We start from the raw sequence: 25,201 nt of genomic DNA, 5'->3' as shown, positions 1-25,201 counted from the left end.
CATTTTATATCTGGTATTTTTCACTTCTCTTTTGTCTTAATGCATTTTCGTACTTAAGCCATAGTATTGAAATGGAGTGGTAATTGTGATCTTCCTTGTTTTGTTCTGATTTTAAAATTTGTTCCTGATCTTGATAGAAATTCTTCTAATGTTTTACCATTAATATATCATGCTTACTCTTGGTTTCTGGTGGATAATCTAGATTATTTTTGAATTTTCCTAGATTCCTCTTATCAACAGTTTTATCAATATTTTTTGATCCTTTTTGATTTGTATTGAAAATTAACGTGTAGCTTTTAACTTTTAACCTGTTAAATATGTTTTCCTAACATAATTTCCTATTATTGACCCATTGTTTAATTTATTCAGTTTCAGTTTCAGGGTTATATTACTCTTGAAGAATAAATTAAGAAACTCCTTTTTCTTTTTTGCCACCAATGTACTGTTAACATTTCAGAGAACACAGGGGCAATCTGTTCCTTGAAGGCTCAAAAACTGAATCTGTTGACTTTTGGAGGGATACTGTTCGATCTTTTATCCCCTTTTACATTTCTACTCTGATTGATCAATTTTTCTTTCTCTTGAGTTAGTTTAGTTAATATTTTAGACTTACTGATATAAAGTTGTACATGGTATTCCAAATGCTATTGAAACTATATTTTTCTTTATAAAATTTGCTAAGGCACTATTTCATAGTTTTTCCAACCTTACTTGTAAGAATTCATCTGAAGCATTTGCTAAAAATACAGATCCCAGAGATTCCCTAGGAGATTCAGTAATTCTAGAATGGAAAGTGAGATCTATACTTTCTATAATATCCTACAGATTCTAATCAGGTTAGGAAATTCTGATCTATTATATTTTTCTTATAATTCCTTTCCTTCTACCATTTTCCCCTGGGTCTGGAATTGAATGCTAAGCTCATTTATGGCTGTTCGTTCTTGCTGCTGCTGCTAAGTCGCTTCAGTCATGTCCAACTCTGTGAGACCCCACAGACGCCAGTCCACCAGGCTCTGCTGTCCCTGGGATTCTCCAGGCAAGAACACTGGAATGGGTTGCCATTTCCTCCTCCAATGCATGAAAATGATAAGTGAAAGTGAAGCCGCTCAGTTGTGTCCGACTCTTTGGGACCCCGTGGACTGCAGCCTACCAGGCTCCTCTGTCCGTGGGATTTTCCAGGCAAGAGTACTGGAGAGGGGTGCCATTGTTCTTATACCCTTGGAAACCTCTTTGCCATGTCAAATATTTCATACAAGTATTTTCATGCCATTAATTTCCTTAAAGTTTGTAATTTCATAACTATCATTTTTCTTTAACTTAATAATTATTTAGGGTTTTATAAAAAAAATCTTCTAAGCTAAACTGGTTGCAGGTGGGGGAGAACTATCATTTTTATAGACATGTAAGCATCCATCTTCTTACTAATAAAATGGGTAGTATCTTCCTCATAGCATTGTTCTGTGGGAATTAAATAACATGATCCTTAAAAAATGTTTTACAGAATCTGCCAGACTTTCAGTAAACATTTCAGTAAGTTGTATTTTGTTTTGTTTCTAGTTTACTTGAATTATGATCGGTTTCACCTCCTGATTGTAAAACTGGAATTTTCCTTTGGTCCTTTACGTGTCACTTTTTTTTCTTAAAATGCCTAGATTGTTTGGATGGAATATGTATGTAATGAAAACTCAGAACTCCTTCTCTAATGCTGTTATTTAGAACAGGTTTATTGACTGTGTCATTCAATCCTTCATGTACTTAATTAATGTTTCTACTAATGTTCTTTTTTTCTGCCTAGCTTTGAGAGAGATATGTTTACTTCTTCTGTGATTTGCCCTTACTTAACATTTCTTGTTTTCATATGCCAGGTGCATTGTAACTGTTGAGAATACACAAGTGGAACAAGTCTGACAAAGTGTTGGGTTTTGAACTAAAGGAAAACTAAAAACAAACTGTTTCAGAACATGAGAAGGAAAACAGTCTAGTAGGCAGCCTGGGCCGAGGGTGGGGCAGGTGAAGAATTAAATAAGGTGCCTGAGCGCTGCCTTTCTGAAGGAGTGGTTGAGCCTGCCCGCTGCCTGATAAGAAGCAGGAGCTCTTCTGAGGCCAGCGAAGCGGCCAGAGCACGTCCCTGAGGGGAGGGAGTTGGCTCTGCTCACAAGATGGAAGGGAGACCCCTGTGAGAAGTCAGGTGGAGCTGTGGGGCAGACTTATGTGGAGTCTTTGTCATGAGCCATGGTAAAGAACTTGGAATTTACTCTGGGTGCAATAGGTGTGTTTAATTAGGGAGTGAAAAGATCTTTTGTATGCTTTAAAGAGATTACTTTGGCTGCTGTTTGGAGAACGGGTTGGAGTTGGACCAGAGAGGAAGCAGACCAGTTAGGACGCTGTTGCAGCGAACAAGGAACAATGAGGGGGGCGGTGGTACAGATGGAGAGAAGAGCTGAGAGCACTTGGAGGAGCTGAATTGTTGTGGGAGAGAAGGGTTTGCCTTGAACAACTAAGAGCTGCTGTTTAATAATTAATTTTCCGCTTCTGTTTTTAACACTTTGTTAGCATGTGTTATGTTTTAGTATGATAAGGGTTTATGATTCTTTCTTATTGGGCTGGATTATGTTGTCTCAAATATTCCTCTTTTTCCATTTAGTGTTATTTTGCTTTCCAAAGACTGTTGCTAATCTTTTCTTTTTTTTGGAAATCAATTTCTACATTGTTCAAGATTGAAAGTTAAATGAAAAAGTTCACTTTTAGACATCATATATTCCATGAATTCTGAATATCATATAAGAGACCAGAATTTACTCTCTCTGTACACATTCTCTTTTCTTCATGTTTTCTAAGTGTTGAGTACAGGTAGCACTGTGCATTTTTATTTCTTATGTTTTCTTATTGATATTTTCCCCAAAGTTGCTCTCCCCTGTAGTTGGTACAGAACTTGATTGGTTCTGTTTTGCTCCTACAGTTTGATTCATTTTAATAGTACTCATTTCTCTTCTTCCCACTGTTTACATCTCTTTCTTTAAAAATCTACCTGACCGTTCCATTACTCTTAATTATGTCTCCTTCCTCTGTTTCAATTAGAACTTTGCTGTGTAATTTTCTAATAGGTTTTCTTCAATAATCTATTCCCTTCCCAGTTTTAATTTGACTTTCTCTTATAGTGACATGTAGTTGAATGGATCGATTACATTTAAAATGAAAGAATTTTTAAATTATGTCAGTGGATCTCAATGCTGGGTTATTTCTCCAGCAAGTGTGGAATGAATTCCTGGATCTTTTTGCAGTCCCCTACAGTACTGTCTTAAGAGTTAATGCCACTTTATATTTGACAAGAATTCTTTTGATATTAGCTGTATTTGCATAGGAAAAGGGAGATTGAATGGGGTCATTTTGAAGTTTTTATATAACCCATGTAGATACTCAGAATTTATTGTGTGGAGGAAAAATGTTTGTTCATGTTGATTTCTCTTTGCTTAAGTTTGGGTTATTGTTACATATAAATTCTTATGTTTTTATTATTTAACATTCATCTCAAAAATACGAGCCACAAAAAGTATTATCTGTCTTATTTCCATCAGTACCTAATACGCTGCTTGGTGTGAATTAGGCTCTAAATAAACACAGTTGATGAGTTAATTGGGCGCTTGGTCATTTCTCAACAGATCATCTTACTGACTTTCCCTTTTCAGTTAATGGAGACTCACCCTCATCTGTACCGACTGATAATGCTTCCAGCACGGGTACTGCAATAGGATCTGGAGAACCCGCCTTGTCTTCAAATTGCACTAGTACTCCTGTTGAAGACCCTCCAGTTCAAGAAACACTGACCTCCTCGGAAAACAATGAATGTATTGTCTCTAACAGTGCAGCCTTTGGATCTGAAGCTCAAAGTACATTAGATCCTTCCACCTCCAGTTCTGCAAGTAGCTCTGCTTTTGAAGCAGCCAAATTAAGACAGCCCGACGGATGTGTGGAACCTGTCCGGCAGCAGTCTGGAGGTGCCAACACAGAAACGCTGCCATCAGGGTATGTTATTTATTTATTTTTTTTAAAGATTTGTGACTTACATTTAATTGCAACTTTTTGGTAATAACCTGAGTGTTGAATATGTATATGAAATTTTTCCTTTCAGTTATTTGAAATCTAAGTTGGAATCTAATTCATACAATTTATTTGCTACAAACCAAGTATTTTTTAAAAACTAAGAACAATTGCTAGTTATAGCATGTGCTACATGACAGGAAGAGGAAAAAAACCTTATATTAATTTGCAAGACTGTTGATTTGATTCTTGGCTTACTTTTAGAGAAGAGTGACCCTGACACACTCTATAATAGCCTCAGTTCTCTAGCTTTCTTTACTGTTGCCTCCCCAGGCTAAGCTTGAAGCAAGTAGCCATCTTTTTTTCTCAGTTTATACTCAGTGCTGGGAAGGATCTAATAAGCCTGCTGAGAAGCACTGTTACGAACTCAGGTTTTCATTGAAAGTGAAAGTCACTCAGTTGTGTCCCTTCTCTTCGACCCCATGGACTATACAGTCCATGAAATTCTTCAGGCCAGAATACTGGAGTGGGTAGCCTTTCCCTTTTCCAGGGGATCTTCCCAACCCAGGAATCGAACTGGGGTCTCCTGTATTGCAGTCAGACTCTTTACCAGCTGAGCTACCAGGGAATAATTCTTCATCTTTTAATTTTCCATGGTAATAATTCAGCTTCCTATGATTTTCTTTAAAGAATATTCTGTGTATTCCATTTGGTCATCTCTCCCATATTCACTTAATATGTTTTGAGCTCCTTTGAGAATCGAGTGCTGCTGCTGATCTGACAGGAGGCAGCTTGCAGGTGGTAACGTGAGCTGTGGGGAGCAGCCCTGAATACAGATGAAGATCCTTCCTCTCCACCGCCACTCCCTGCCACCCTGCTCTGCTGCACGCCCCAGTTCCTGACAGGCCAGGGACTGAGACCAGTCCATGGCCCTAGAGTTGGGGACCCCTGGTGGATGCAGTGTCCTGTATCCAGGACAGTGTACACAGTCCTACCTCCTACAGCCGTTAGAACTGTCTCCTCTCGCAGCTGTGAAAACGGTGCCTCTGGTGGTCTCTGCCTCCGTGCCCTCATTCTCCCATCACAGCTGCTGTGCCCGCAACCCTTTCTGACTTTCTGAGCTGTTTTTCTCGGTGCTCTTTATTGGATTATAGAACTTTGCCTGTTGCCTGATTGTGGTTTCAGGCTTTGGTCTGCTCCTGAATGGGTACTTCTCTTGAGTCTTGCATTCTCCCATCGTTTTAACTGTTAAATTTATATGTGCAGGCCAGACCTTTCTCTGAGCTTATTTTTATCCACTTACTGGAAATCTCCACTGTTTCCTGCAAGCATTTTTGGCCATGAAGTATCTTTCCTTGCTCTCAAAAACCTCTCATTGTTCCTTTGTCTTCTCTTTGACAACTTATCATTAGTCATTTATCTTAGTCTCACGTGTCTGCCCTTATGACATTGATATGTAAGAAGCTTTCCATACTGTCAAGAACCTCTGATCTGATGGGAGATAAAAGTAAGTAAATAGTCATTGACTGTACAATTTAATTAAAGCTAAGCTAGAGGTCCAAGTTTAGGGTGCTGTGGAGGGAGCGGAGCATGTGTAGAGGGGGTTAATAGGATATCCTGTGATACTGAGATCAAAGAATACTTTCTGGAAGAGATGACCCTTCAGTGGTTTCTAAAAGAGGAGTAGGCGTTAGCAAAGCAGCAAAGAAGGCACATGTGGTGCAAGATTTCATTTTTAGGGGAGCTATCTGCATGTTCAGCTCTCTGATACCCATACATGAATAAGCTGACCTCAGGAAGTGGTATTTTGTTACAGCTTGAGTTGAGCATTCGAGGAAGCAAGCTGTGTAATACTGAAGAATAAACAGCCCTCCGAAGAGTTTTGTATACCTGCTGAAGCTTTGGAGTCCTGCCCCCTCCACCCTCCTCCACTCCGGCCCCCGGAAACCATGGATAAACATACAGGAATTTTAAGCAGGAGAGTGGCACAGTCATATTTGCATTTAAAGATTATTCTAGAAGTGGTACAGACAGATGAGGAGTTAAGGAGACAAAGCAGAACAAAACAGACCAGGCTTTTGTAAATGAGAAAAGTGGGCACATTCCTGTTTAAAATGATAAGTACATAAACTTAATTCTGTGGGGCCAGGTAAATGCTTCTGTGTGCTTGTAGCCACTGTATGTGAACTTTGCATGAAGAGAAGTTTGTAGGAATCTACATGAGTGAGGAATCTAGATGAGTGATTTTCAAATCACAAGTTGCAGCCTGTTAATAGATTGTGACCAGCACTTGAAAGCATAATAAAGTAAATCAGTATTGACCAGATTGGAAACCTGGAGTGTGTTAAGTAAGCATTTTTTCCTGGCAGTTTGTTTTTCCGGTATGTTTTTGTGTGTATAAAATTTGTAGGTGAATAGCAGCCTAGGACAAACAGATATGTTTATATAAGATGTATTCTTACTAAAAGGTTAGAAGCAACTAACCTGAGTAAGAAATTAAAATAGACTGCCCCAAGGTGGATGCTAGTCTTCTGGGCTGATGTTACGATGGGTTGTGGGAATTAGCTGTGGGAGGTGGAATGCGAGAGTGGGGCCAAGGTTGGTTCTTCTGGCTTAGGCAGTACTTGGCTTCTGTAACCACCTTAGCAGTTTGCAAATCTACATCATCTTCCCTCTTTCCTCAGAAATCTTTCTTAGTTCCTGTATTTTATCTCTTTGGTGACTTATTTCACTGGTGCCCAGAATTACGAGCGATCTGAAGGGAGCCTGTTCTAGCCTGGAGGGTTATCCAGCGTGGTCTGACATAAGCCCTTTGCATTTGCTCTCACTTCCGTGTGGAATGTTATTCCTCAGATATGTGCATGGCTCTGCCCAAATGTTACCTTATTCCAGAGGTCTTTCCTGATTCCCTCTGGCCAAATCAGGCCCCCCCGCCGTCCTTATCCCAAGCCCCTGCCTTATTTTTTTCCAACCTTCTGTTAAGAAAATTTACAAACATGCAGGAAAATATAAAGAATTTTACAGTGAACACCTGTGTATCTGTCTATCACCAAGTTCTAGAGTTGACATTTTACTCTCTTTGCTTTATCGCATATCTCTGCACCTCTCCATTTGTCTAATGTTTAAGTCTAATTCAGTAAGTTGTAGTTGTACATTTTGCCCCTCAAAACTTCAGCTTGCATGTCATTCACTAGAGGTCAGTATTTGTTTATGGATTTTTAGGTAAAGTTTACATAGAAATGTGTAAGTCTTAAGTATGTCATTGATGAGTTTCGACAGGTGGAAATAACCCAAACCTTTATCAAAATTAGAGTGTTATCATCACCTTAGAAAGTTCTCTCAGGCCCCTTTCAGTCAACCCCCGCTCCCGCTTTTAGGGAGGCAACACTGTACCTCCCTGAAAGTGTTTTTCCACAATAGATTATAGATTAGCTATGTTAAGTTGGTGGAACTTAACATAAACGGAATCAGTATAAACTTTTGAGTAGGGTCCTTTTAATCAGCATGGTGTTATTTGTATTACTGTTCAACACTTAAATCATTATGTGACGTATTTATGTGTTTATCAGTTTTCTCTCCACTGCACTGAAAAGGGAGCTTTATTTTGTCCGTTTCTGTATCCCTTGTGCCTAAGACAACACCTGCCATATAGCAGGTCCCAGTAAACGTAAGTGAACTAGTGCTTGATGCAATGGTTTTGAGTGAGTGAGCAATTGGGCAAAGGCCCTGGCTTGCAAATGCTTAGGAGGAAATTGTTAACAAGGTCAAAACCTACTGAAAATTCAAGTAAGATAAGAACTGAAAAGGCACCTTTGAATTTAGCAACAAAGAGATTATTTATTGTTGACCTTTGACAGAATGATTTCTGGGAAGGAGAGCTACATTCTGACTGCTGTGTGATGGAGTGAATGGGATGGGTGGAAATTTGATAGAAAACTGTTTGAAGGAGTGAGAAGTAGTGCATGCAGGTTTTTCCCTGTGAACACACGGGGAAAGAGGAATGTTTGGTAGAAGCAAGCAAGAAAAGACCCAATATTGAGGAGTAGTTTTTTGGTTTAAAAAATGAGAGTGACCTGAAGGGTGGGCAGGAGAGAGATTAGCAGGCCAAGCAGCAGCGGAGAGGGGCAGCCATTGACCGTGGTTTGTGAGAGCCCAGTCGTCATCCAGTCAGTAACTACATTCTGTCATTTTTACTGTAATACATTTAACAAAATTCTCCCACTCTTATTATTTCTTTCTTTTTTTAAAATAAGGTCTTTTTCAGCAGTAAGTTTTAGAAATGTGTGTATATGAGATAAGGAAGCCATATCTGAATACTAGGGACAGGAGAGTATTATGGTTGAAGGTGACATGTAGCAGTTATAAATTAGCACATATCCCTTTGAAATCGAAGAATTCTGTTGGGAAGTCCCATCACTCAGCCTGGTAACTTGTGCCTGTTTGTGGCAACCCACTCCAGTTTTCTTGCCTGGAGAATCCCAGAGACAGGGGAGCCTGGTGGGCTGCCGTCTATGGGGTCGCACAGGGTCGGACACGACTGAAGCGACTTAGCAGCAGCAGCAGCAGGAGTTTCCACTGCGGGGATGCTCTAGCCTCTAACCAGTTCTGTTCTGGCCCATTGCTGCTGCAGGACACACGGGCTCAGCTCTAGCTGGCTGTCACTGAGTCCCCGGCCAGGCCCGAGGCAAGCCCCTTACCCTTGTACCGCCTTCTCCCCCGCCAGCACCTTCTCTCCTCCCTGCTGCCCGACATTAGCTCTGGTCACCCCACACGCACGGGGGCTCCTTCTCGGCAATGGTACTGCCCCAGAAGGTAAACTCTCACTCTGGGAGTGACAGTTTAGCAAGTTACCTCCCTGTGAACCAGCTTCTGGGGGAGGAGGAGAAGCACCCTGAGACCCTGGTCACTGGGGCGGGTGGTGGAATTGACCAGGCTCCTCCCCCGTGGGCCAGGAGTTCTTTGTTGCAAGAATGTTGTCAGCATAGCACAGCTGGGAACATGGCACATCCACAGCCTGGGTGACCTACCTCAAGAAGACACGGTGGGGCATGACAGGAGTTTTTGCTCTTACTATGTTAGTACCTACATAATAGTCCTGATTTTGCCTTTTGGCCCACAAAGTCTAAAATATTTACTGTCGAGTACTTCACAGAAAAAGGCTGCCTTCGCTTGATCTAATGAATGGAATGTAGAAAATTACAAAGATAATATCCAAAAGGGGGTCTGGTCTTCATATGATGTGTGTAGCAAGCAATTTAGTTTGAGGAAGATAAATTCTCTTTGGAGGAAAACCCTGAAATCTGGAAGTGATATGGAAAAATTAATTGGAAAAAGTAAGAACTAGTGGCCAGAATTATAGTTGGAACCTAAGTGCTTACTGAATATTGAATATTAAATTAGAAATATTTCCAGCTAACTTAGGATCAAATTAGAAATGGCTTCATAGCCCATTTTATGGATGGTGCACTCGGTTATGTACATTACACTCCTCTTACATTACACTCCTTGCAATTCAGGAGACCAGGTCTGGAAGATCCCCTGGAGAAGGAAATGGCAACCAGTCCAGGACACTTTCCCAGGGATGGAGAAGCCTGGCAGGCCATAGTCCCTGGGGTCGGAAAGATTTGGCCATGACTGAACAACTTTAAGTTTCACTTTTCTCTAATTAAAAAGAAGTCAGATTAAATTGAATCCTCGTGTTTGAGAAAGGAAAATATTTCCCATTTATTCTACTTTCAGCTGAGAACAAGAATGTTAAACTCAGAAATAGGAAGTTTTTGTTTTTAACGTTTGAAGTTTTTTCTTCTGTGCCATTCCAAGGAGAGAGTGGAGAGTGTAGAGGAGAGAACGAGGGTGGGGAGAGGAAGAGGTGGAGTGTGTCTGAGACGGAACAGAGAAAGACAAATGAGGATGTCCTTAAACTCAGAGGTGCACCAAAGACAAAAGAGGGGTAGCTATACACAGAAAGAAGACCCTGTATGCAGATGGAAGAAGGAACGTTCATGGAACTGTCTCACTACATACTTTAATGCAGTTTCTGCTAAAATCTTTTAGATGTGTATTTTTTTCAGTTGCCAAAAACAGATATTACTTAATTGACATTTTGTCCTTTGGGCATGATATTAGGGTGACAGTTCCTCAGCTCTTGATTAAATTTCTGTTTGTGATGATTTGGAATTCCATGAATTAGTCACTTTAAAAAACTTTGGGTGTTATTCTGTCTTCCTCTGCTAAATGTACTTACTGAGTTTCCAGTGTGTGCTGTGTGGTAAGTCGCTTCAGACATGTTCGATTCTGTGCGACCCAATGGACTGTAAGCCACCAGGCTCCCCTGTCCCTGGGATTCTCCATGCAAGGATACTGGAGTGGGTTGCCGTGCCCTTCCCCAGGGAATCTTCCCCACCCAGGGATTGAACCCACATCTCTTATGTCTCCTGCATTGGCAGGTGGGTTCCTTAGCACTAGCGCCCCCTGGGAAGCTGGGAAGTTTCCAGTACTGCTAATGAAAAGGGAATAATTAAGCATTTACAAAGCTCAAAAGAAACAACTTCATTTTGTGGGTATACATGACTCTTTAAAACGTACCTGTAATTTTTTGGCTTATAAAAAGGAATCGTTCTTCAGATAGTCTGTAGCTTATTCTTTTATTTCTGTATTTTTATTAAAGGTGGGAACAGAGAAAAGATCCTCATGGTAGAACCTACTACGTGGATCATAACACACGGACGACCACGTGGGAGAGGCCGCAGCCTCTGCCTCCAGGGTAAGGTAGCGTCTTCTCCAGCTTCAGCTGTGTTGTATACGTGGAATTTTAAAAGTTCAGTTAATGCAATATAAAATGGTTCTTTTCTACTACATGTTACGTTTCCTTGATTTGCTTTTATGAATAGTAAATGTTCAGTAGATGAGATTTGTTACCCTGTATCTCATTTACAGTTAGTCTGAAGGGCTTCCTGAAGAGATTAAGAGATGTCGAACACTGGCATGAGTTTACTGAGAGGAGTTGCAGACTTCTGATCCAGTGTCAGTCCTTGCTGTTTTTTTAAGGAATGAGAGTCATATTTAGGGCAATTTGTGTGTATGTTTCCTCATAGACAGGGATCTAAAGTATGCTATTGCATGATATTTACATAAGAGATCCTAGTGTTCAAAATTATTATCTAAAAGATCATTACAAGTAAAATTGTATTAATTATGGCTGAAGTTAATAGAGCATTTTAAATGAAGAGGCATTCCTATTACATACTAAATAAAGCTTGTGCTGTTAGGCTGTTATTCACTAACAGTCCTTCCAGATGCAACTCGGAGCTCGCCAATATAAACATTCAAAGTCCAGAAAATTAAAGGCAACAAGTGTGTTATCTCGTGAAATTGGTTGCTGAAAGGATATCGAAAGCCTATGAATTAATAATACAGATTGATTGGAGGTGAACGGAACCCTGGAGGGTAGGGGTTCAGGAGGACAGGGCGTCTTCTAGCTGGTGGAAAAGGGTATTCCGTTGGCTGAGAGAGGATTGAAACAAAGGCATGACAGGATGAGACGTCTGACATGTTTGGGGCCCACCAGGAGTTGATTTGGCCCCTCGGATGGGTCCCTTGAAAGAAAGGAAAGTGAGGGTGAGGCTGGAGAAGGGCAGTGAGGCTGAGGTGGTGACTGGGTTCATTGTTTTGCCATGCCAGCAAACGGTGATAGGCAGAATGGCATGGCTCCATCTGCACTTTGGTTCAGCAGAAGTGTAGCCGCAAAAGGTGGATTAAAAAGCTGTACAAGTTGAGTTAAAACCCTTCACATGGACAGGGATGATAGAGGCAGATTGCTTGGTATACAGTTAGCACTCAGTAAATATTTATCAAAGAAAGAGGGAGAGTAGTCACATGGATAGTGTTCAGTCTATGACCTCTTTTTTAGACAGTCCTTAGAAATCATGTATGGGAAGAATGGGAAGGTAATTTAGCTAAATAGATAGCAAGTTACATGTCTGTAATTTTTCTGAAGAATATCAATATTTACATTCTTTTGAACTCATCATCTCTTGGACTTGATTTTTAAATTATTTAGGTAACATGTTGCTTAACTACTTTCCAGTTTCTTATATAAAGAGATGGTTGTTTATTTTCATTTTCACTGCTGCTCCGTTTATCTTTACTAGTTGGGAAAGAAGAGTCGATGACCGGGGCAGAGTGTATTACGTGGACCATAACACCAGGACAACCACCTGGCAGCGGCCCACCATGGAGTCGGTGCGGAACTTTGAGCAGTGGCAGTCCCAGCGGAGCCAGCTGCAGGGAGCTATGCAGCAGTTCAACCAGCGATACCTCTACTCGGTAATTAGGAAGTTACAGGCGTTAACGCATCTTTTTCTTCCAGACGTCTTCCCTGTTCTCCCTTAGTGACTTTTCTTAAATGTTATAGATTGTAAGATCATTTTTAGTTGATCTTTAATAACTAATTCACATTTCTGATATGCATAAGCACTTTAAGTTTTTTTTAATCCTAGTTTACATAGCTATACACTCATGCTTTTGTCCTTATTAAGAGGTAGTCTCATAAATGCAGTTTCTTAATAATATAATTTGTCTTGGTCAGTTCCCAATCTTCTACTTTCGGTTATAATCATTTTGTTTGCTTTAAACAAACCTGGTTGCCTCCTGACTTTACTGAAGGCCAGTCTGGCCATATCCCGCTATCCTGGTTCCATCCCAGCTTTGTAGAGACGCTGTCATCTGTTTTGGCCCACTAAATATGTATTCCTGGGATCGGAGATAGTTTTGTCCAAAAAAATTTAATGCTGTCTGAAAATTTGATCAATTGGTGATTTACTGCCATAAGCAAGCATCCACGGGAGTGTGGAGGATGGGGGGAGGATTTCTGTCTAAATAGATTTGATCTCAAGAAGTAGAACGTATAAATCTCAAGTACTGGGCATCTCTAGGTAGTGTTTCAGGGCAGCTTGAAACCCCAAAATGTGGAAAGAAATTAGGAAAGATACACAACGAAAACAGCTCTTCAGAATCCTGCCTTGGGCAGGCTCATTCAGCTCTGCGTTTTTGGGAGGTTAAGTAGCAAGGTTTGGTTGCTCTCATTTGCAGGTTGGTCCACTCTCCTGGTTGTCTGACCATCAGAGAGTGGGCCGGCCCAGCCTGCTCAGCATCTCGTGTGGTCAGTTCTTGGTTCCTGAGTAGCTTGTGCAGAAATCTGTGGGGATGTTCCACCGTTTAGCTGTATGTACTAAACAGATTGTGTGTGTGCATTTGTTTTGGTTGGACTTTGCTGTATCTGTGGAAAACCTTGGGGAAACAGGGCAGAATTAGGTAATAGTGTGCATCAGAAGTGTGCTCTTCTGCAGAAACAGAATATCCTAAGGTTGAGATTTAGTTGTCTAAATGATATTGAGTACAATTTATAGTATCTGTTATGAAGTTATAAAATATTTATCAAGATGTATATATTGTATCATTAAGAAATGATTTTTCAGGTAATAAGTTTTTGTCTTTCTTTAAAAACTGATGGTAAAAATGTTTATTTTCTTTGAATATAGTTCTGAGTTGTCATAATATGTGAGCATTAATATGTTTTTATGTATGTTTGAATATATAAAATATACTAATACAAAGGTAAAAGTTTATTTTTACAAAGATAATTCTGGAGTTTAATATTATTATGTTAGTAGACATTTGTTTTAAAGAGAACTGTGGTAATTATTCTGTTTTTCAGCAAATAATGTTACCTCTTTAAACACTACAATTTTCTATATGTTATTCTCTCATGTCATTTCACTCTTATGGACTGTTACAGAAGGGCTAAGAGATTAAAGTGCTAATGTTGATACATTATTTGTAAATCATTGTAGAAAAACTAATAATTTATCACTTATTTAACTCCTCTTAACTCATGACAATTTTAGAATTCTGTGCCTTGAAATTACTATATTCACATTTCTTTATCATATTTTTTAGAAAATGACTATTAAATGTGATTCAGCCAAGTGCTTAGTTTATGCTTTTATATTAAAAATCTGTTCTTTTAACTTCTCCTAATCCTTTTCTCCATTCAGGCTTCAATGTTAGCGGCAGAAAATGACCCATACGGGCCTTTGCCACCAGGCTGGGGTAAGCTAATGTGTTGTTGATAAAAATATTGAAATGTATATATAGCAAATAGTTATTAAATGCCATGCTCACTCTTTTTTAGAAAAAAGAGTGGATTCAACAGACAGAGTTTACTTCGTGAATCATAACACAAAAACAACCCAGTGGGAAGACCCCAGAACTCAAGGGTATGTATATCCTGGAGCCTTACTTAAGTGAGCTTACGTGTCGGGAGACAGAATCAAGTGAACCTCAACTCAGACGTTTTTAGCACCTTGAAAATGTTCACCTTGTGTCTCTGTGACTTTTATCTTTTAGTTTGCAGAATGAAGAACCCCTGCCAGAAGGTTGGGAAATTAGGTATACCCGGGAAGGTGTGCGGTACTTTGTTGATCATAATACAAGAACAACAACATTCAAAGATCCTCGCAATGGGAAGTCATCTGTGTAAGTGAAGTTCTGAGATGCTGTTTAATGAGAACGTAAAGTTTGACTTCTAATTTAGCCTCAAGCAAATTTTACATTATGTATCGAGAAAATCTACGCAAGTAATAATCTAATATACCTGTTTTGCTCTACTGTATATATTATAGAGTGGATTTGTGGCATATAATTCCTTAAGAAGAACAATAGTAAATATTTATCTAGTGATTACTATGTGCCAAGGATTCTTCTAAGCACTTAATTTATATAAAGCACTAATTTATATAAGCTTTTATCTTCTAACAGTTCCTTGAGGTTGATACCCTTACTTTCCAAGTGTGGAAACTGAGGCCTAGGGAGCATAACTGACTTATGCAAAGTCATACAGCAAGTGATGAGAGTGGTTTCAGACCAAGGCAGTCTGTCCACGGAATGTGTGCTCTTAACAGGCACATCCTGCCTCTGCAACATCAAGGACTGAGACATTTAACACGGTTTTCCTGGTAAAAATAGCTTAATTAAGTATTTGAAAGGTCTCTCCTTCATCCTTATTCTTAGATGTGATGTCTTTACATTACTAAGAAAATGGAAGCAACCATTAAAGTTATTCACGAATTCCTACTGTTACATCTCTCTACCAGTCAGCATCTGTCTTCCCTCTTCATCCTGAAGTTAAATTGTCGTTATTCCTATCAAAGGCCAATCCCTCTGCTGGTGCTCCAGATCTTTCCCCTGTCTTCCGATTAGCTACTCCAACAGTAATTTTCATACCATCCATCTTTCTCTGCTGCATCATTCCCATCAGGTGTTACTTCTCTGAGATTAGAAATGGACAAATGGAAAGCCATGACTCATCACCTTATGAGTCCATTTAATGGAGAATTCATTTTTATTGCTACCTCTACAAGAAAACTCGGAGAAGGCAATGACACCCCACTCCAGTACTCTTGTCTGGAAAATCCCATGGATGGAGGAGCCTGGTAGGTCGCAGTCCATGGAGTCGCTAAGAGTCGGACATTACTGAGCGACTTCACTTTCACTTTTCACTTTCATGCACTGGAGAAGGAAATGGCAACCCACTCCAGTGTTCTTGCCTGGAGAATCCCAGGGACGGGGGAGCCTGGTGGGCTGCAGTCTATGGGGTCGCACAGAGTCGGACACGACTGAAGTGACTTAGCAGTAGCAGCACAAGAAAACTACCTGAACGACTTGCCTGTGTAATTGCTGTTTCTAGTTTCTCTCTCAAACCAACAACAAGAAAGTTTCACTGACCCTGACTGACCTTACTAAGGGGACCAGTGTCCTCCACTTGGTTAGTCCCTAGGTTGGTTTACAACTCTGTCTAATTTGGCACAGTTAGGAGTATTTGAAGGAAGTTTCTCTCTCCTGAGAAGTAGTACAGGGACTCTGCTTCCTGATTACCTTCTGCCTGTCTGGTCTTACTTCTTCCTCTTCCTTTTTGTGGGTGACGGGGGACCCTTCTTTCCTGTCAGCCTGTTAACATTGACCTACCCAAAGTGCCTCCTCAAATCTCTTCTCTCTGCTATCTATACTCATGCTCTTGGTGAATCTTACCCAGCTCACAAATGTTTTTCTCTAGCGTTTCACTTGTAATTTTGTTGCTACTTACTTGATAGCTATTCTTAACTTCTTCCTGATAACTACCATCAGTCAGACTTATTCTTCCTGGGATATTTCCCATCTCAATGGAAGGGACCTCCACTCTTAGGTGTGTTTGAGCCAAAAATCTTGGAATTGTCCTTGACTACTCTCTCTCTCACGTCACATACATCATGAGTTCCAGTTACCTCAGCTTCGAATGTATTCAGGACCAGCTGTGTCTCACATCCACTGCTGTCACTTTGGTCCAAGCTACCGTGGTCTCTCACCCGGAGTGCTTCTCTGAGTATCACTCTGCTTTCTACCTACACTTCATGTAACACTGTCCCCCATACAAGACTTTTTACTTTTTTATTTTTTCTTTTAAGTAAGAAGTTACTCCACAAAACCCTTCCGTCGCTTCCATCTTAATCTGAATAAAAAAGCAGAGTACTTGACTGTGTCCTCTAAGCCCTTGGAGCATCTGACCCCTGTCACCTTGTCAGCCTCACGTCTGACATTTCTCCTCATTCACTCTGCCTCAGCTTCCCTAGCGACTTAGCTGTATCTCAGACATCTGAGGCTTCCTCGTCTGGGCTCTGATTTCCTCTGGTTGGCATACGCTTTTCCCCAATAGTACCTGTATGACTTACGCCCTCCATGTTTTCTGCTCAGACGCTGTTCTATGAATCCTACTCTGTTTATTCTGTTCACAGTTGAAAAATTCTTCTCCGCACTTCACTCCTTGTCCTTTTTTCATCTTTTTTTCCCTGTTTTAGGAGTGGGAATGGTGACACGTTTATGCTCTTCTAACACTAAATGTATAGTTTACTTTTTCATTGTCTCTTGTCTGTTCTCTTCACTAGTACATAGACCACACAGAAAGAGGTGTTGTTTTTCAGTTTGTTTTATCAGCCAGTAGTACTCTGTCTAGAACAGTACAGGGTACATACTGAGCATTTTGTAAATATTTGTAGAATGAATTCAGTTGAAGCTGACAGCAGAAGAGAACATTTTCCATCCATTCCAAAATGTTCCCTAGGAATGTAAAAGTTCTTCATGCCTGTCTCGTAGGCTGTCGCTCAGTGGGAAAAAGACCCAGGTGCTCTCAGTGTGAATAGAACTTCCCCTAAATGCCGCCCACCCTGCTTTTTCCCTCACTGACCTACTGAGCTGGGTGACCTGGACATCACTTCCTAGGAGCTCAATTTTGCTTTGCTTACTCTCTCCAGCAGTATTTCTTTTGATTTCAGATTAACTTTAACATGTGATAGAATATCCTTTCCTGTCTCTTCTACTTAGAGCCTCTTGTCCTCCCCTCCTTGGATTTAAGGGTTAGCAAGTTTTTTTTTTTAAATAGTCATAGACTTTCATATTTAACTAACTTTTTAATATAACATAACATTAAATATTTGCACTCTAATTCATGGTTAAAATCTAAAATGTGGTGGAAAGTATAACCCCAGAAAAAGCAATATATACCATCGGCAACAAGTCCTGGTGCCAATCCTGGTGTTATGACACAATTCAGCTTTATATTTTCTTTATATTATAGGTATTATGCCTATCGCCCCCTTCCCCATCTATATTCCTGCAAATTCAAGTGTTAGTTTATATTTTCTAATAAAAATGTAAATCTCATTATGTTAGTGAGAAGTAATCCTTTGAAACATATATTTTTTTCACCTGCAACACTGTGTTAGAAGTGCTGGGTTATTTGAAAATCTATCCTTTTTTTTAATATCTTTTAAATTTTTAAAAAATTTCATTTTATATTGGAGTATATTTAATTTATAATATTGTGTTAGTTTCAGGTATTTAGCAGAGTGATTTAGTTATACATATCCACTCCAATATTCTTGCCTGGGAAATTCCATGGACAGAGAAGCCTGGCGGGCTGCAGTCCCTGGGGCTGCAGAGTCGGACACGATTGAGCACGCATCAGGTCAGTGCAGTCACTCAGTCTTGTCTGACCCTTTGCGACCCCATGGACTGCGGCACGCCAGGCCCCCCGTCCATCACTAACTCCCGGAGTTTACTCAGACTCGTGTCCATTGAGTCGGTGATGCCATCCAACCATCTCATTTTCTGTCGTCTCCTCCTCCTGCCTTCAATCTTTCCCAGCATCAGGGTTTTTTCAAATGAGTCAGTTCTTTGGATCGGGTGGCCAAAGTATTGGAGTTTCAGTTTCAATATTAGTCCTTCCAATAAATATTCAGGACTGATTTCCTTTAGGATGGACTGGTTGGATCTCCTTGCAGTCCAAGGGACTCTCAAGAGTCTTCTCCAACACCACAATTCATAAGCATCAATTCTTTGGCGCTCAGCTTTCTTTATGGTCCAACTCTCACATCCATAGATGACTACTGGAAAAACCGTTGCCTTGACTAGATGGACCTTTGTTGGCAAAGTAATGTCTCTGCTTTGTAATATGCTGTCTAGGTTGGTCATAACTTTTCTTCCAAGGAGTAAGCATCATTTAATTTCATGGCTGTAATCACCATCTGCAGTGCTTTTAGAGCCCCCAAAAATAAAGTCTGCCACTGTTTCCCCATCTATTTGCCATGAAGTGATGGGACCAGATGCCAGGATCTTAGTTTTCTGAATGTTGAGCTTTAAGCCAACTTTTTCACTCTCCTCTTTCACTTTCATCAAGAGGCTTTTTGGTTCTTCTTCGCTTTCTGCCATAAGGGTGGTGTCATCTGCATATCTGAGGTTATTAGCATTTCTCCCGCCAATCTTGATTCCAGCTTGTGCTTTGTCCAGCCCAGTGTTTCTCATGATGCACTCTGCATGTAAGTTAAATAAGCAGGGTGACAATAAACAGCCTTGATGTACTCCTTTCCCTATTTGGAACCTCTGTTGTTCCATGTCCAGTTCTAACTGTTGCTTCCTGACATGCATGCATACATATATCTGTTCTTCTTCAGATTCTTTTCCCATATAGGCTATTACAGAGTATTGAGTAGAGTTCCCTGTGCTATATATATAGTAAGTCTTTGTTGCCTATTTTAGTTTATTATTTTTTAGTTTTAATTAAAAAAGTTTTTTTCATTTTTGCCAGGCAAAAGTATCTTTGTGTGGATTTATATTCCACACCTCTCCCCCACAAAGAAAGATAGCTATAATGTGCTAAAGGGATTCTTTTAATCTCTAGCTAAATTTTAGATACTTACATAAGTTCTCTGAAACTTTTCAAAGAGAGGTTAAACTATTGATAATTAGGCTTATTTGGTATGTTGAATTACATGGGCTGCTACTGCTGCTGCTAAGTCGCTTCAGTCGTGTCCGACTCCGTGTGACCCCATAGACTGCAGCCCACCAGGCTCCCCTGTCCCTGGGATTCTCCAGGTAAGAACACTGGAGTGGGTTGCCATTTCCTTCTCCAGTGCATGAAAGTGAAAAGTGAAAGTGAAGTCGTTCAGTCGTGTCCGACTCCCAGCGACCCCATGGACTGCAGCCTACCAGGCTCCTTTGTCCGTGGGATTTTCCAGGCAAGAGTACTGGAGTGGGGTGCCATTGCCTTCTCTGAATTACATGGGAAGCACTGTCAAATGTAATGATAAAACTTCTTAGATTCTACAGCTAAATGTTAATTAATGTAAATGTTCTAGAAATTATATGGCATTCCTCAAATTGGGTATATCCTGGAATAGTGTTGCGTCATAATTTTAGTTTATCTTAAGATGTTATATGTTGCATAAATAGCCAGATTTCTTTTTCAGTTGCATTGCAGTTGATTCTTTAATCATGCCGTTTCAATTCTTTGACATTTATATTACTTTGATGCTTTTACAAATATGAAGATCTTCCAGAAGATTCATAGAGAGGACTTTTTTACAAATATAGGTTTCTAGTAACTTTTAGATCATACCACTTAACTGAGTAAGAAATTACAGAATTCTAATGGAAAACCTGATGGCTTCATAAACTGCTAATAAGAGATCAAGACCAATAAGAATAATTACATGGGACTGAAAGAACAATACGATTTATGTTTTAAATGCTTTTTTTGTCTGAAATACTACTGGCTTTTAATATTTGTTTTCCAGATATGAGAAAACTTTTCCCATTATGCTAACTGTAACTATGTATAATATACATATATATTTAAATTCTATCACATATTTTCACTGTTTTGTACATTTTTTATTTATTTGGAGTTACTCACATATTGAATATTGTTCCTGCGTCTTCATTCTGTTATGTGGGAACTTCTTCCTCTTAAAAATATTTTTTACTATTACCCTTTAGTTTGTTATGCTAATGACAAATCTGTTTTTTGTTTTTCTATAAATGCTTTCATTTTTTCCCAAAAGATGTTTTTGCTTATATACAGTTCTTTTGTTTGTTGTTATATGTTTCTAGCACAGTAACTAGCTTCTTTATGTGTTGTATCCTTTATGTGTTGTATCCTTTAAGTACATTAACTAACTGCTTTATAAAAGATCCATCCATGCACATCACCCCCATCTGTGTGTGTATATCATGTGTCCTCGTTGCTCAAGTCTCTGTTGGCCCCTAAATATTACCTTCACTTCTCTCCCAGCAGGTGTTACAGAGTAACTTTCCTGTCATTTGTAGGACACCGGTACACTCCAGTTTCATACTGAATAGTGAACATCCAGCTTTATTATTTATTAATATATGGTTTGTTTTTCTTATTCTTTAGAACTAAGGGTGGTCCACAGATTGCCTATGAACGCAGCTTCAGGTGGAAACTCGCTCACTTCCGTTATTTGTGCCAGGTACTGCGGTGGTAAATAAACCTTCTGTTCATAATCATTTAGTTTTCTTGTTACAGGGCACACGTACTGTAACTTACATGATATTGCAATATTATTTTTGTTTTCAGTCTAATGCTTTACCCAGTCACGTAAAGATCAATGTGTCCCGGCAGACGTTGTTCGAAGATTCCTTCCAACAGGTGAGAAAGATGTACCAGAATAAAATTGTATAGTCAGCCCTCTGTATCCACAGATATAATAGCATCCATGGATTCAACCAACTGTGGATAGAAAATATTCTGTGGTGGGGTGGAGGGAGATTTCCAGAAAGTTTCAAAAGGCGAAGTGTGAATTTGCTGCCGCTAGCAGATTGTTTTACTGTGCCTTGCTTTATTTCACTTTGCAGATACCGTGGTTTTCACAGGTTAAAGGTTTATGACAGTCTTGTGTTGAGCAAGTCTCACAGCACCGTTTTTCCAACAGCATGTGCTCACTTGGTAGTGTCTCTGTCACATTTTCATAATTCTTGAAATACTCCAAACTTTTCAATATTATTAATTTGTTAAGGTAATCTGTGAACAGTTATGTTTGATTTACTGTTCCAAAAAGATTCAACTTGCTCAGATCACAGCATTTTTTTTTAACAATAGAATATTTTTTAAATTAGGGTCTGTACATTGTCTTTTTAGACATAATACTATTGCCCCCTTAATAGACTATAGTACGATGGAAACATGACTTTTATATGTACTGGGAAACCAGAAAATTAGTGTAACTTGATTTATTGTGATATTCTGTTTATTGTGGTACTCTAGAACCAAATCTGTAATATCTCTGAGGTATGCTTGTGTGTATGTGGTATTTATATTGTATTAAATATTATAAGTAATTTAGAGATGATTTAAAATTATATGGGATGATGCACATAAGATGAGCACCCCCATATTTTGGTATCTGTGGAGCTGTCCTAGAACCAACACACCTTGGATACTGAGGGAAATCATACAACTTGAGTCATTATATTCGTTATATCTAAAGGGAGTTAAGGTTTAGAAGTTTTTAGCCATTTAGAATACAACTGTGACAATGACTGCCACTTACTGAGTGTCCCTTATAATAATAAAATCCATCATGTATTGAGTGATTTTAATATGCTTAGCACTGGCACCTTCCATTTATCATTTCATTTAATTCATCACAAAATCCCTTTGAGGTAGCTCCTGTCATTATCTCCCATTTTGCAGGCACAGGTACCTAGGCTGAGAAACAAAACCATTCTACTGTGAATTAGATTACTAAAATAAAGTATAACGAGCTCTGGAACAAGTTGACATATTTTGACACCTATCTAGTTTTTTACTAAGACCTTATTAACTCAAAGCAGAAAAGTCGTGATAGGAGACTGAATTAAAATTAGATTGGTATAGGCACTGTATTCCCTTTAAATAATTCTTTCATACCCTAGTGTTAATACTCACATCCTCCTGGTTTCTGTTAAACGTCATGACCTCAGACCTTGTCCAAGCACTCATTTAAGATGGCAGTTCTCTGCTCACCTCCCTCACAGTCCCATTGTAGCCAGTCATGGTGCTTCATTCCTGTTTGTAACACTTCTCCCCACCTGTGGAGAAGGACTGGCAGCCCACTCCAGTAGTCTTGCCTGGAGAACCCCATGGCGCCTGGCGTACCACAGTGCACGGAGTCACAGAGTTGACACAACTGAGCGACTAAACCACCGCCAACACCTGACACAGTTTACCGCCCTTACCAGAATGAAACTCCAGGAGAGCCCAGCTATTTTGTTTACTGCTGCTTTGCACAGTACCCAGAAGCAGTGCTTTGCACATAGCAGGTATTAATAAACAGTTGGTGGCATGAACAAATGAATGTAATACCTTTGCTGAATTATCTGTAGAATAAAGATGAAAAACCAAAATATTGCCAGTTCTTTTTTTCTGATGAGGTTGAGAATTTTTCTTCTCAGTCCTCTCCCGAAGTATTACAGTGATGAATTAAAATTCTCTGTGTGTTCAGGTACACAGGGACTTTTATGTATAGAAGCCAAAATGGAATAACAGTTCATAAGTCAGTGATGTTCAAATCCTAGCTTCAGTTTAGTCACTTGCTGCAGTTTGGACAAGTTACTTAATATAGCTATCATCAGCAACTCTATTTGATTTAATAAATTCTTATCTTGTTCCAAGCTCTGTGTAAACTTTTTTTTAATACATACACATCTGAATTCATGGTAGATTTTACTTGGCTTTGTCCTCTGGCTTGCGGAGAATCGTGCCCTGTGAGCCCATGACTCGCTGTAAAGTGGAGGCCAGCTAGTGAGCTGTCGCCTCACCCAGGCCAGTCCTGGCTTTGGAATGTAATTCGCTTTATCTGGAAGTAAAGCTTATTTACTAGTAACCTTAGTGTGAGCCTTTAAGGCTTATAAAAAATCTAGTGTAGATATAGTTTTAAGATAAAACTTTTTATGCTAAAATTCATCATCTTATAATTAATTATTCACAAGAGCTGAGTTCCTTTCCTACTGAGAAATGGAATGTGTGGTGTAGGCAGTAGATTCTACTTCTCATTAAGTTGCTCATGAAAAAAATTTGCTAGTCACCTTTTATAATATTTCGGTAAAATTCGGAGAGTGACAGAGAAGGGAATATTTTCTAACCTGAAAAACATCCTGTTTCAAGCTGTTCCTCTCTTGCTACTAACCCAAAGTAGAACTACCATTTAACACCAGAAGAGGGGAAAGAGATTTGTGAAAGTTAATCAGAGAAAGCTTAGTAGAGTAAGATGCATCTTTGCTAGTTTGTGGAATAAACCAGTTGATCTCTTTGAATTAAAAGCATTGTTGTATAAGATAACGAAATGTGTAATTTTGAAAACACAGATGAAATTTAAATAAAACTGTTTTTGGAGGAAACTTGTATTGCATATGAATGTTTAAGCATCCATGTTTTTGTTTTTAATTAGATTATGGCATTAAAACCCTATGACTTGAGGAGGCGATTATATGTAATATTTAGAGGAGAAGAAGGACTTGATTATGGTGGCCTAGCAAGGTAAAATAAAAGACATATCTGCTTTGAAATAAGTGTATCTCCACTGTAGATATATTCTTGAAAAGATAACATTTTTTCAGTAGCAATCTAGAATTATTTTTAAAAACAAAAATTGAAATATTCACGTAAATCTAGCAGTAACCATTATTATTATGTTGTTGTTTATCCCATGCATTTTCTCTGTATATTCATTTGACCCTTGAAAACACAGGGGTTGGGGTGCTGACCCCTATGTTGTCAAAAATCTGTATACTGCTACTTCTGTTTCAAAAACAAAAGAGTATGGAATTAATCAATACAAGCTACTATACATAAAATAGATAAGCTACAAGGATTTACTGTATAGCACGGAATTATATTCAATATCATATACAAACCTATAATGGAATATAATCTGAAAAATTCAACTGAAACACTTTATGCCTTAAAACTAACACAATATTGTAAATCAACTTTACTTCCATTAAAAACAACATAAAACAAAGGATTTGATGATTGATTTACCAAAGGACAAGAAGCTAAAGCAGTTTGGATAAAATCTGGATTCAAATCCCTAGTTCTTTCATTTCCACACACTGTGATCTCTAATTGACTTTTGCTGCACTTAATTGATTTTAAGATATTTGTAAAATGAAAATACAGGTACTATATTTATTGAAAAAAAAATCCACATATAAGGGGACTTGCAGAGTTCAAAAGCATGTTGTTCAAGGGTCAACTGTATATAAATTTGAATATATGTGTGATATCATACATATTTGCTGATTTTTTTAAAACAGAATTGATCATACAATTTGCAAAATATAGCAGCTTGATTTTGTTACTTTGTATATCATGGATATCTTTCCATATCAGATATAGACCTTATACTCATGGTTGCATAATCTTCCCTTGTTTGGACATAGTATAGTTGATGAATCAGCATGAATAAGGTTGTTTCTTATTTTTTGCTATTATAACAATTTATGTTGGTTTGATGTTTGTGTTTTTAATCCAGTCTGAGTCCTTTTGACTAAATAGTTTTCAACATTTACTAAATATTTTTTTAACAGACATTTATGAAGCAATAAGAACGGGAGATCCTTTTTAATTTTTTTTTCAATTGCTTTGCTCAGACCTAATTTGACAGCAGTTTATTTTTTAGTCAAAGCATTTTCATTAAATATTTACAAAGAATTAAATTTTCTTTTCTTAGAAACAGCTCTCTTTTTGAACTCGTACTTCATGGGTGTTCAAAATTACATAATCACAATTTTA

General features: G+C 38.9%; 1 protein-coding gene across 4 annotated transcripts in view; it reads left to right on the top strand.

Moving 5' to 3' along the window:
* Positions 1 to 25,201, top strand: part of WWP1 (WW domain containing E3 ubiquitin protein ligase 1) — a 136,444-nt gene that overhangs the window by 80,183 nt on the left and 31,060 nt on the right. For all 4 annotated transcript variants that reach the window (XR_011570676.1, XM_070802950.1, XM_070802949.1 and 1 more), the window contains exons 9-17: positions 3,687 to 4,023; positions 10,706 to 10,801; positions 12,189 to 12,363; positions 14,094 to 14,148; positions 14,231 to 14,315; positions 14,446 to 14,574; positions 20,822 to 20,897; positions 21,005 to 21,076; positions 23,856 to 23,944. Coding sequence is in view for 3 of the 4 variants with exons in the window: in XM_070802950.1 (XP_070659051.1) it covers positions 3,687 to 4,023; positions 10,706 to 10,801; positions 12,189 to 12,363; positions 14,094 to 14,148; positions 14,231 to 14,315; positions 14,446 to 14,574; positions 20,822 to 20,897; positions 21,005 to 21,076; positions 23,856 to 23,944 (1,114 nt within the window). In the remaining variant the exon portion in view is untranslated. The remainder of the gene's footprint in view (positions 1 to 3,686; positions 4,024 to 10,705; positions 10,802 to 12,188; positions 12,364 to 14,093; positions 14,149 to 14,230; positions 14,316 to 14,445; positions 14,575 to 20,821; positions 20,898 to 21,004; positions 21,077 to 23,855; positions 23,945 to 25,201) is intronic.

Source organism: Bos indicus, chromosome 14 (genome assembly GCF_029378745.1).
Source record: "Bos indicus isolate NIAB-ARS_2022 breed Sahiwal x Tharparkar chromosome 14, NIAB-ARS_B.indTharparkar_mat_pri_1.0, whole genome shotgun sequence".
Taxonomy (NCBI): Eukaryota; Metazoa; Chordata; class Mammalia; order Artiodactyla; family Bovidae; genus Bos; species Bos indicus.
Note: the sequence above shows the minus strand (reverse complement) of the source record. Positions and strands in the feature narration are given on the sequence as shown.